Source organism: Pantherophis guttatus, chromosome 3, assembly GCF_059756535.1.
Source record: "Pantherophis guttatus breed Tessera chromosome 3, ASM5975653v1, whole genome shotgun sequence".
Lineage (NCBI taxonomy): Eukaryota > Metazoa > Chordata > Lepidosauria > Squamata > Colubridae > Pantherophis > Pantherophis guttatus.
Window position 1 is genome coordinate 134,068,563 of NC_142065.1, and position 12,914 is coordinate 134,081,476.

General features: G+C 35.8%; 1 protein-coding gene and 1 long non-coding RNA gene across 5 annotated transcripts in view; one reads left to right on the top strand and one right to left on the bottom strand.

Moving 5' to 3' along the window:
• CDH12 (cadherin 12) overlaps nucleotides 1-12,914 on the bottom strand; it is a 769,924-nt gene that overhangs the window by 147,668 nt on the left and 609,342 nt on the right. For all 4 annotated transcript variants that reach the window (XM_034411922.3, XM_034411918.3, XM_034411919.3 and 1 more), the window contains one exon: nucleotides 9,633-10,061. In XM_034411922.3, coding sequence (XP_034267813.1) covers nucleotides 9,633-9,863 — 231 coding nt within the window. In that variant the 5' untranslated portion in view covers nucleotides 9,864-10,061. The remainder of the gene's footprint in view (nucleotides 1-9,632; nucleotides 10,062-12,914) is intronic.
• Nucleotides 1-12,914, top strand: part of LOC117662482 (uncharacterized) — a 34,723-nt gene that overhangs the window by 12,997 nt on the left and 8,812 nt on the right. Inside the window, exons 2-3 of the long non-coding RNA XR_009622488.2 lie at nucleotides 1,169-1,374; nucleotides 1,761-2,028. This is a non-coding gene — a long non-coding RNA (uncharacterized LOC117662482). The remainder of the gene's footprint in view (nucleotides 1-1,168; nucleotides 1,375-1,760; nucleotides 2,029-12,914) is intronic.

A 12,914-nucleotide genomic window follows, 5' to 3' on the forward strand; every position in this document is an offset into this window, starting at 1 on the left:
ATTTGTGGTTCAAAGAAACCTCCAAATGAATGACTCATAACACACCTACCCAGGAGCATCTTCAAGAATGCAAGGAATATTCAGAAATTATGTAGAGCCCAACTTGTATGTCCACTTACATTCATACCGCTCACATGAGCATCAGAAACAGCTTGAGAGTTTATTGCATGAATTACTACCACCAATTAAAATGAACTCTGGATGGTTAACCTATCTAGATATTTTTGTTTAACGAGCCTGAATTCCAGAGAGAAATCAACTGAGGACAATTTTGTAGTGAAAAGTTGCAGTTCTAAAGGATTTGGGTTATTTATATTCACTATTATATTGGGCCAGCTCTGCTTGGCAATTATGAGAGTTGTAATTCCAATATATTTGAAGGGCATAGGCCTAGGAAAGGACAATGCATAATTTCTTTGCCTGAAGAATTTTTAAAAATCCATACTACCCCTTAATATTCAACAATTTCACTGTCAGCTTTATGGAACTGACATAGATTTATGCCATTTAAACTCCATGTTGCAGTTAATACAATAACCTTTACATTTTTATTATAGTTGGCTACTCTTTTGGAACAGAACATATTCTAGATTCTTAAAAGTCATCGGGGAAAAAAGCTCACTCTGTATTTTTTTGTAAATCTGTTACTGCCCTCAAAAGAATAATTTCTGTCTCCATGTCATCATTTTTCATCCAGCACTGTTGCATCACTTAACTTTGTCCCCTCAAATCAAAGAAGAAGAAAAAACCCTATAATTGTCAAGAAGCCTCCATTTTTGTGGTCTGTAGAATGCTCTAAGATCAGATTGCTAAAATTCAGTGGTGAAACCCTATTCAACTATGGAGCAATGTTACAAGTTTTAATTGAAATAAGTATAAAAATAGGTGTGTTAAGTTTCTGCTAGGTTGATTACATCTATTTTCTATTCATGTCAAACACAACGGATACTAATAACACTAGGATGAATATTTGAGAACCTCAATTTTTTGATGGTCAAAATATTGTTTTAAAAACATTTAAGTCTCTTTGTTGGTAAGAAGAAATTTCCCACTTTTTATCATCTGTGTAATATAGCCTCCTTAGTTTTGCTCATTTGAATAGAATAAACTTTTTTTTTTAAAAGAACCTTCATGATCTACCCTGATGACACAAAATCTTTCACTGCAGGTTTTTCAGTCATTCATTCTCTTGAATAAAGGCACAAATTCTCTTCAGATCTCTCCAGTGAATGTGTGGAAGTTAGAGAAAGGTTGCTGTGGAACTTTGTGCCATTTCATTCTCTTCCACAACTTCACAATGACAAAAGAGGTAGAGTTTTGTAGGAAAACTTCCTAATCTTGCATGTGTGCACTGAAGTGAAAAGGACTATTTATGTAAGTATAATTGAAGCTATGGTCAATGAAAATGTCAATTCAGTATGTAGGCCATTAGAAAGGCAAATCTGATGTTAAAAATTATTAGGAAAGAAAAAAAAACACGAGCAACATAATATGTGTCAGCACTATTCTTTTTTAACATCTGTTCTTTCAAAGTGCCCTTCAAAAGTGATCAAACCATAATAATACCTCGTTACTGATGCACTGGTGAATTAGTTACTCTTTCATCTCTATTGCTTTGCTCCTTTTATTTTCCTTTGAGAAATCTACAATTGTGATAATTATTCTTTTTTAAAAATATTCATTTTTGCACACTTCATTTTTCCTGAGTTGAAGGCTCTGCAACTTTCTTCCTCAAAACGATCTCTCTTCCTTTCCCAAAGTGAACACATTCATTATAGCTGAACAATACAGGAGAAGAAACTCAGAGATCCCACATGGAAGGAGTTATATCCAGAGGTGTGTGAGATTACAATTTGTCTCCATGAGTCAATTTGCATCAAAGAAGGACCACAATATACCCACTGAGGCACTGAAGCAATTTTTTCTGTCCACTATTGGAACTGGTTGAAGAGTCCTCAGAGGCAAGGCAAAGGGATGCATTGACCTTTGTTTTAAGGTCAGATCCAAAACCCATCTAAGAAACAAGAGGTAATCTCTTTCAGCAGATACAAGTTTTATAGTGTACTAGGTAGAGTCCAACTAATACACCAGATGAAGTGAGCAAAACCCCCTGTAGCCATGACTTCTATCTTCTGCAATAACAGTCTAAAAAGATGAGCAAGAATCAGTGGTGAAATCCAATTTTTTTTACTACCGGTTCTGTGGGCGTGGCTTGGTGGGCATGATGGCTTGGTGGGCGTGGCTTGGTGGGCGTGGCAGGGAAAGGATACTCCAAAATCCCCATTCCCACCCCGCTCCAGGGGATGGATAGTGCAAAATCTTCATTCCCACCCCATTCTGGGGCCAGCCAGAGGTGGTATTTGCCGGTTCTCAAAACTACTTAAAATTTCTTCTACCGGTTCTCTGAACTGCTCAAAATTTCTCCTACCAGTTCTCCAGAACCTGCCAGAACCTGCTGGATTTCACCCTTGACAAGAATAATATGTTTCAGAATACCTTGGGGTTATGCAATCTTACATCTGTACACAGAAGATGATTATATACATATAATCCTTCCTTTTTACTGTTCTAGTGTTTTCAATCTAGCTCAAATAAGACCCATTGAATACTTCTTAACTGAATCCATAACAGGTGGGGCTTGCATCATGTTAAGATATTTCTATCAACATTCTGCTGCAAATGACAATGTTTTTAGTCCTTTAATTCATAATTAAACCTGTTGATGTTCAGAGAGACATATTTATATGTCATTACAATTTATAGTAATTAATATCTTTCCATAAACTTATTTTAACTTAACTTCCTTATTCATAGTTCCTGCTTTTTACTTACATGAGCACACATGTGCAAATCTTTTATTTTGTTCATTAATTCACATTGTTACCATTCACTTTTCATATATTCCAAACTACAATCTTCCTTATGCTATAGTTATCACTAGATGCATCCACACTGACCATCAATAGCAATCATGGCTTTTTAAATAAGATAATCAAAGTTTAAGCTACGTTACCAACCTTAGTTAAATACCATGTCACTTGTAGCATTCCCTGCTAATTAAAGACATGTTTTTAAATAACTGGCCATTATGCCACAAGCACAACCAAAGCTTAGTTTTAGCCAAAGTATAATCATGCTATTCTATGCAAGTTACCATCTCTGATCTACTTTTCAAGTCAGCATTGTCCATATCCCACCACTTAGAATGCACACACAGTATACTAATTTAGTAAGAAAATATCTTCCCAAATTCACTTCAAAATACTGCTTTCATTAAAAGGTTGGTGCTTTCCCAATTTGTTTTAATGCTGCTAGTAGTTGTTTTCCAGACTGTGAGGTATGCTATGCTAGTTTATCATGATTCAGAGATTATAGTTTAGTGACATCTGTTATAGTACTTACATTATATGCTCTGCTAACCATGACAAGGAAAAAAAAAAGGATTACTATTTTTTTCAGTTTGAGGCAAAATCCCATAGGCTGGTTTTTGCCCAAACTGGATAAAATGGTGTGGGTTTCATTCATGATCCCATACTATGATATTATCTATCTAACTATCTATCTATCATCTATCTATCTATCATCTATCTATCTATCTATCTATCTATCTATCTATCTATCTATCTATCTATCTATCTATCTATCTATCTATCTATCTCCCACCTTTATTATGATTTACAAATAACTCAAGTCAGGAAACATAGCCAACACACCTTCTTTCTCCTATTTGAGGAGGAGATAGGATAGGATAGGATAGGATAGGATAGGATAGGATAGGATAGGATAGGATAGGATAGGATAGGATAGGATAGTTTAGTATCATCTGCAAATTTGATGAGTTCCCCTTCTATTCCCTCATCTATGTCATTTAGGATAGGAGAGGATAGGATAGCTGAGATGAGATAAGCTTTATTGTCACTTTTTCTGTGAACACACTGGCATACATTAAAAAATGAAATGCTGATCCTCATACGCATACATGCACATACATATACATATGCTATTTATACATATACTATAGTCAGCTGCACACACACATCATAGAGCACAGTGGAAAAAAGACTTTTGAGAATTAACAAGGTTGATACTATATAGTATAAACAGAATCTAGTTTTCTTGCTTCAGATGTTGCAGTCTCCTCCCAGAAGGTAACAAAGAAAGCTGGTCATAGATAGGATGTGTAATGTGCCTGACAATACTATGGACCCTGATGAAGCATTGCTTATATGCTACACCCTGAATAGGAGGTGAACTTCCAATAATCTTTTCTGCTGCCCTCACCACTCTCATTACAGCCTTCCTATCCAAAATAGTAATACCTTCAAACCACACAGTAATACAATACAACAAGATGCTTTAAATCCTCCCTCTGTAAGAAGTGGTAAGGATAAGGGGAAAAAGATGTTCTTTTCTCATAAGATGCAGAAAATGCAGGTGCTGCTGCACATGCTTCACCAGTGTCTCATTATTGAGTGACCAAGCTAACCTGCTCATCAGGTGCACACCCAAAAACTTAATACTTCTAACCACCTCCACAGTTGAAAAGCACAGTGCCTGACTTTTCTGATATGATATAGGATATCAATATAAGAGCAGAAGCACACTGTCCTGATTTGAAAGGGTCAACCTCAGGAACTTTTTTAGACTTCCTGTCCATGAATTTGATTAATCATCATGTTCTCTAACCTGACATTTTTTCAAATAATAATCTGAAAGGGCTCGATGGTGGTGGTGAAAGACAGCATAAATTGATTTGAGAATCTGGGCTGTTAACATCTGACATGGCTTCTATTAATCTCTTCAGAGCTATTCCAGGTGGCTTCCAAAATGAACTAGTTATCCAGAATGTTTAACAAAACTGACAGCTAATTATATAGACCCATTAGGAATCTATTTATAAATTACACTAATACTGTTAGTGCTCTAGATCTATAATAAGGAATGAAACCATCACTTTTCAGATTAACATAAAAGCCTGGGGTTTTTTGCATGGGTGGAATGGAGGAATTGGAGGATTAAAACATATAACATTCTGGACAAGGCAATGAATAATATGTAGACATCAGTCAGTAAATGTGAAATCATCTATTCACCAGAATTTAGCGATAAAACATCCAAGGCTTTTAAGTTCACCTTAATATTTTTTGCAGTGTGCAGAATTTACAAATATATAATACTTTGGCATATCTTAAGGGAGAAGCTAAAAAGAAAACAATTCCAATTTCTACTAAATAAAAAAAAAATGCAGGGCTTGAATTGACAAATTGCTAATCGGGAATTTTTAAATAAAGAGAGAGAACTATAAATGGTCCAGTACTAATTTTACTGCCTTGGCAAAATTATCTTGAAGTTAAGAAAATGTGACAACTTCTCACAAGTCAGCATGGTGAAACTATCGATTAGCTGAACCAATGCTTCTGATGTGTGTAAGAATTGAAAACCAGACAAAAGGTCAGCTTTCTTTTCCAATTGAAATGCTGGAACCTATTCTGTTTATATCTTACCATAGAGCTTCGTTTAGTTTGACCAAAATTATTCTGAGAACACCATCTGCACAGAGGATATCTGGGTGGAAGTAATTTGTGATGGAGAAGCAATAGCCACAGTTGCAACATTTGAGGGCTAGTCTAATTACAACTTTCCCACTTTTCTTCCAGCATAGCTGCCAAAACAACCTGACAAGTCAAGGGAGGTAAACAGCCAGTGAATATAAAATTAAGCACTCCCTTCCAATTTCTCTCTTTCTTTCTCTCTCTCATAGCTTCCCAGACCCATCTCTACAAAACTACCTTATTTAACAACCAGTCATTTAAAAATGCTTTAAATTTTGTGGCTAGTTACCTTCTGTTATGTAATAGTGGACATCATTTCTAACTAGTGTGCAAAACATACTGGCATATATCAACAGCCTTGGTGCCAACATAATGACAAAAACAGCCTATCATATCAAGCTTGATATTTGTGCACATATTGCCAAAGCTGGAAATAAATAATCAAGGAGATAGATAATTATCAAAACAGAGAATGTTGCATAAGAATTTGATACTGAATAGAACTATTTTGGCTGGTATAAATTCTTTATAAAGTCAGACATAAGCATCAATTCCGTAACTCCTCAACAACAACAACCAAAAAAAACCCAAACCATCATGCTCACAGTTGTGCTTCTTGCTTTCTTGTTAATGAGGTATTTGTTATGCATTCATTAGTTTGTATTCTATCATCCAGATCCATCCATATTTTATTTTTATCTTCGAAATAGAAGTAGTACACTGGGGACTTATTTGCTTAAAAGTCTACACTGAGTACTCAAGGATGCATCAATTTACTCATCTTAAACTGAAATTATACCCAGGATACATGCCTAGCAAAACAAAAACACCAAACCTTTATTCATCATTATAGCTTCTCCTCCCTGTAATAAAATGTCTAAGTAACAATTAGATCATGTTAATCTGAGATCTAATATAACATCCTCATCATTTTGTTCCTGCTTATTTTAACTCATTAAAAGCTACCGTCTTGATCAAAAGATAGAAACAGCAACAGAAATATTTTAAGGTGTTACAATAAAATGAACAATGTTATCTGAATGAATATTAATCTCAGAAATAAGAGAATATATTCTCTCAGCCTAAAATTCATTTTTAAAAGCACATGGACATAAACAAAGATCTGTAATAATCAATGATTTTAAGCGAGAGGTATTCTCCCAAATTCATGCTGACATTAAATAGTTTATATATTTATGAATTCTATGTACTTTTATCACCCTAAATCCAGCCTGAAATGCTTCTTATGATCAAACTATTTATGATGGCAAATAAAGAGCTACTGCTGAATGTAAAAGACAATCTATTCACATTTTCCTTTCTTTTCTTTCAAATATCTTTTAATTTCCCCTCTAATACAACATTTTAACATGCTTATGCTTACAACAGGCAAGCCAGCATGGAAATCAGTAATGGAGAAAAGGGATAAGAAAATGTACAAATGAAATAAGCTTTTCCTTTGAAAATATAACCGTGTCCCGCCCCCCCCCCAAAAAAAGCAAGCAAACAACAAAGTAGGGAGTCACAATAATAATCTGTTATTTGCGGTGAGCCGTGGTGGCACAGTGGTTAGAGTGTAGTACTGCAGGCTACTTCTGCTGACTGCCAGCTACCTGCAATTTGGCAGATCGAATCTCACCAGGCTCAAGGTTGACTCAGCCTTCCTTCCTTCCAAGGTGGGTAAAATGAAGACCCAGATTGTTGGGGGCAATATGCTGACTCTAAACTGCTTAGAGAGGACTGTAAAAGCACTGTGAAGTGGTATATAAGTCTATTGCTATTTGGAATATTGGATCCATGTTTCTTTTTTCTTGCACTCTCCCAAGTTAGTTGCTTAGTTGCTACCAAGGCAAGAGAAAAGAATATTATTCCTTTAGATCAGGGAAAGACAGCTTCAGTTGATGTCACCTTAGTTTCTTTCTTTTTTTCTGACCCTGGAACCCTCAGGACACAGCACACCAAAATGCACTGGTGAATTTGCAACAGCATTAAAATTAGAGCCATGATGGCACAGTGGTTAGAATGTAGTACTGCAGAGCTGCAGGGCTAACTCACTGCTCAGTCCAGGTGTTTGATTCTGAGTGGCCCAAGGTTGACTCAGCCTTCTATCCTTCCGAGGTCAGCAAATTGAGGACCCAGATTGTTCGGGGGCAAGATGCTGACTTTGTAAACTTCTTAGAGAGTGCTGTAAAGCACTGTGAAGTGGTATATAAGTCTAGGTGCTATTGCTATTAAAGGATTTTCTGCCCTTGTTTGGGAAAAATCGCAAAATACACGATAGCTTTAATCCCTTTATTTTTATCCTTTTTTCCAAAAATTTGTCCCTAAAGATTTAAAAACAGCTGAAAATTCCATTCCTCCAATTATGTTAGCTGGTTATCACACTTGGTTACTGGTTAAAAAAGAAAAAAAAACCCAAAGTCTCACTCGGGCCATAAAAAGTTACTTTTGTTTTTGTTATTGTTAGACTTCAACTTTCATCATCTCAGATCATTGGCATTCAAATAGGGGCAAACAGAATCATATAAAAGTGGGAGATCATGAATTATAATTCTTGTTAAAAGGAGACTTTATTGTTCTTTTAGGAAAACAGCAATATTCATAATGCCTGTAGGTATATTTTAAGATGTACGATATACAAAATATTATGACAACCTGCCATTTCCTTGTGATAAGTCTAATAGATGTAAACATACAATGAAACAAACTAAAACAAAGCCTCAAATTGCAAAAAAAAGCTTGGAAAAAATGGTACAATATGACATTATTACCTTTCTCTTTTAAAGGTAAAGGTAAAGGTTCCCCTCGCACATATGTGCTAGTCGTTCCCAACTCTAGGGGGCAGTGCTCATCTCCATTTCAAAGCCGAAGAGCCAGCACTGTCCGAAGACATCTCTGTGGTCATGTGGCCGGCATGACTAAATGCCAAAGGTGCACAGAATGCTGTTACCTTCCCACCAAAGGTGGTCCCTATTTTTCTACTTGCATTTTTTACATGCTTTTGAACTGCTAGGTGGGCAGAAGCTGGGACAAGTAATTGGAGCTCACCCCATTATGTGGCACTAGGGATTTGAACCGCTGAACTGCTGACCTTTCGATCGACAAGCTCAGTGTCTTAGCCACTGAGCCACTATGTATCTCTTACTAGAATCCAATTCCTAGTATGTGTATAACATTTTTCCTTGTGGGTATAAAAGTCTATATGGACAGGGGGCAAGAAATACCTATGTTTTCTGTATAAAGAGAGCACAATTATATCTAATTGTTGAATTTGCCAACAGTGATGCAAGCTGATGGAAGTCAAATTCCAACCATTTTCCATGATTTGCATGAATAAATTTAATACATCTAAAATGTCTCCAAAGGGCATATGTACATGTGTATCCACGTGTATGAATACACACATTGTTGAAATGAGAAACAGGAAAGTGTCTTTCAATTTCATCAAATTGTCCAGTTGCATAATTTGATATACTATATTGCGTTGTCATATCACAAAGCTGATATCCTTACTGTAACCTTGGTAAACACAAATATATACACATACAAGTGTTCCAATAACAACTTTGAACATTAAACATTTTATTAGCAACTTCAAATACCAAATATTTGAAGTTTATTTTAATTTCTTTCAATGGAATAAAGCACAATCTTATACAAATCTATTCCAAAGAAAGCTTTATTAACTTAACTGGGATCCACTCCAAGATAAATAAGTACATGGTGTATCAAATGATATGTCTGAATTATTAGAATTTGTTTCTCTATGCTGAGCATTCAGGATTATCCATCTTTGAAAAACATCCTTCAAATATTGTTAACTTTTAACCTATAATTGCAGGCGAATTCTTCCTTGAGCTATTAAAAATCAAGGCAATGGTTATATATATATAATGGATACATCTTCCCAAAAAATATTTCATTAAACTATGCAAAAATAATCACAAATTATAATAACATAGTGATAAGAGTGAAAAAGAGTTGTTTGGTTTTTTTAATTAAAAAAAACAAATTGGTGACTAAAAGTTAAAGAAAAATCTCCTTTGAGTGAACTTTGATTTTAGTAAATTAAGCATTTACCTTTCCCACGTACTGGGGTTCGGAGCCCATGTATTCTTCCAGGACAAAAAACTGATTCCAGACCCAGCCTCTCTTGACCCGTAAGGTGGGTATCCTCCTTTCAGGGTTGGTGACAACATTTCTCCTTGACTCAGCTTTTGAAATCTGTTGTGGTTGCGAATGAAGTAACATTAAGATACCTCCATTGAACAGGACCCAGAGAAGCAGGGATAAGCAGTTCCTTGTAAGCATTGGCAATGGTTTCTCTATCACAAGGATTTAAAAACTCCAATGTTGAACGATGAGCTGAAGAATCCAGGTTTGAGGCTGTCTGTTGACCTTCACTGCTCAGCTTTGGAATTTTTTTTTTTCTATTGCCAAAATGCTAACTCAAACATTAATTCTTCTGTTGACAAGGTTTCTGCTGCATAAAATTCCATCTAAAGGGACCTATAAAAGAAATTTATATGGCAGCATAAAATTATACAAAAAAATTATACTGAAGTAATCATCCAAACTCTCACACCTACTTAGCTTCTGCAGACAATGAATAAGATAGGAACAACAACAACAACAAAAAGAGAACTCAAAGTATTATTGGTATTTTATGCTATAGCACTGATTCACAACCAAATATAGTAAACTAATATTAGCAGTACTTCATTCTGCTTCTGTTATGTATTATTTTAGTTTCTGCCCTTTATGGCCCAGTTATAAAATAAAGCTGTTACACACCAGTGAATGTAGTTATTATTTACTCGTGATTCACAAGAGAAAAGAAAGAAAAACCAACCAACAATAAAAAAATGAGAACAAGGCTAGTCCCATCTCATTGGCACATTTATGTTAGCTTGGAAAGAAAACTTGTAACCTCCCTCTCCCTTCTCAACTATATTACAATAAGGATAAACTTGATTTAACTTTCTACTTCTTCAGGAATGTAAAACCAATATTCGGTCTTTAAATAATGGTTTTTAAGGGTTTCTTGAACTTGGTCTGTGACCCAAAGGACACATTTACAATATTCCCAAAGTGAAAGTCTCCTTCCTATCACCAAATATAAGCACTACGAGATTATTGGTTACAAGAGAAGCATCAAGTAGATCCATAAACAGACACACACAGATGAAGTTGTGGTAAGATAAACATGGGCGTTACGTTTTATAATAATATGCACAAAGGCATTTCTCATCTGTGTGCCTAGTTGTACTTTGTGCTGCTGTGCTGTGCCCATAGTGGGCTTAACAGCAACTAAGAAAACATAAATGTTTCTATTTTCCCAGGTACCTGCAAAGAATGTATGTCTATTACGGTAGGTCTTTTTAAAAGAGAAGATATTATGGAATGACTTTAACCACTGCCATTATTTTCACACATGTGAGTTTCATCAAGTAGAAATTCAAAACCAAGAAATCCAAATTCTGTTGAATTTCCCTTTCCTAAAAATCTGTAATAAAAGAAACGTAACTCAGGATCTCATTCTTGCTCCTCCATCTAGCCAGCAGTTACCAGAAATGCAGAGCAGGAAACATAGTACAAATAATCTGCCTTACATGGCAACTTTCGCAATTATGACAGTGACAAAAAAGTAAGTTTGTGAACAATATCTATATTTACTATCTTTTCAGCATTGCTCTTTCTTAGCCACACATTCATCAGTACAATAAATGAATATGCATTGTCCTGTGGCATGGTGCTGTACACTGTATAGTACAGAACCATCCTGAATTCACTCCCAACTCCTGAAAAATGTTGTTCTGGGGGAAAAAAAACATGCCAGAGGAAAATCTGCTTTTGCTTTTATAGCTGACCCCAAATAAACTAAGTATATAACTACAGGCAAGAAGAATGAAGAAGGAAATCAGTTGAGGGGTCAGTTGTTTTAATATTTGACAATAGTCTGGCTAGGTGGCTCAGTGGTTAAGACGCTGAGCTTGTCAATCAGAAAGGTTGGCAGTTCGGTATAGATCTAGTATAGGTCTCCTGCATGAGCAGGGGGTTGGACTAGATGACCTCCAAGGTCCCTTCCAACTCTGTTACTGTTATCCCATGGGCAATATCTCCCACATAAGATCAATTGCACTAAATGGAAATTGCACAAGGCACAACCATTTTGAGGCATAGCTCTCATAGGAAAACATCTTGATACAGTGAACACTTACAGTTCACTAAGTATGTGATGAGTACCACACATCATGCCAATGTATGCTTCCTAGCTACAGTTTGTACTTAGACATTTTGAGTATTTGCTTTTCACATCTATGCTCTTTCTAAATAAATTGTAGCTACTTAGTACTTTGATCACATTAAAAGGGTATAATTAAATATTTCTGTGACTAAGGGCAAATTGAATGAATTTCACTGAATTTGGAGCTTTAATTAATGATTGTGGCAGACCCAGAGGGTTTTAAGTCTTCCAGGGTGGCATAAAGTTGTGTTGTTTTTGTTACAGAAACATGTAGTATAGCAGAACACACAAAGATAAGTAAAGCATATTACTAAAAACCAGGCAGGGCCAGGATATAGAATAAGATATAGAATAGAAAATAGAAAAAAGGAGAACAGCTGAGTTCATCTACAACATAAAGATATGTATTTGACTAGTAATGCCACACCATGTTGATACTAGACGTAAGTCTGTCATTCATCCTGCTATATAAACATTCACTGGTGTAGCTAGCAGCAGAAGTAGTATTGGACCAACCATGTTTGGATTCAGAAGCTAAGCAGAATCAATCCTGGCTAGCACCAGGGACTACCAGAGCTATAAGCTAAACCTGGGAGAACTATTTCATTATTGCTGTCCAGGAAACTGCATCCTTGTGGCCATGAATTAATCATCAAAAGTCAAGTTTGACTTGAGAATGTCTTGACATTTATGTTAAAGAGGATCTGGATACATATTACATTGCTGGATAGAGGCCTAATATTCTGCCCCAAGATCCTGCCATGGCAATGCCAATATAACTATTTAAAACACAGGTTATTGAAGAAGTATATATAGAAGACGTTATGCCAAATAAAGCACACAGAGAACTTTTGAGGTAAGGGGAGAGGTATCTGTGGGCTACGCAGTATCATGGAAATGGAAAACAGTTTATTTTTCATTGAATAGTTATGCAATATATCAGAGGCTCCTCTCCCAACATAATAGCAATAGCAATAACAATAGCAGTAGTGCTTAGACTAATATACCATTTCACAGTTCTTTTACAGCCCTCTCTAAGCAGTTTACAGAGTCAGCATATTGCCCCCAACAATCTGGGTCCTCATTTTACCCACCTCAGAAGGATGGAAGGCTGA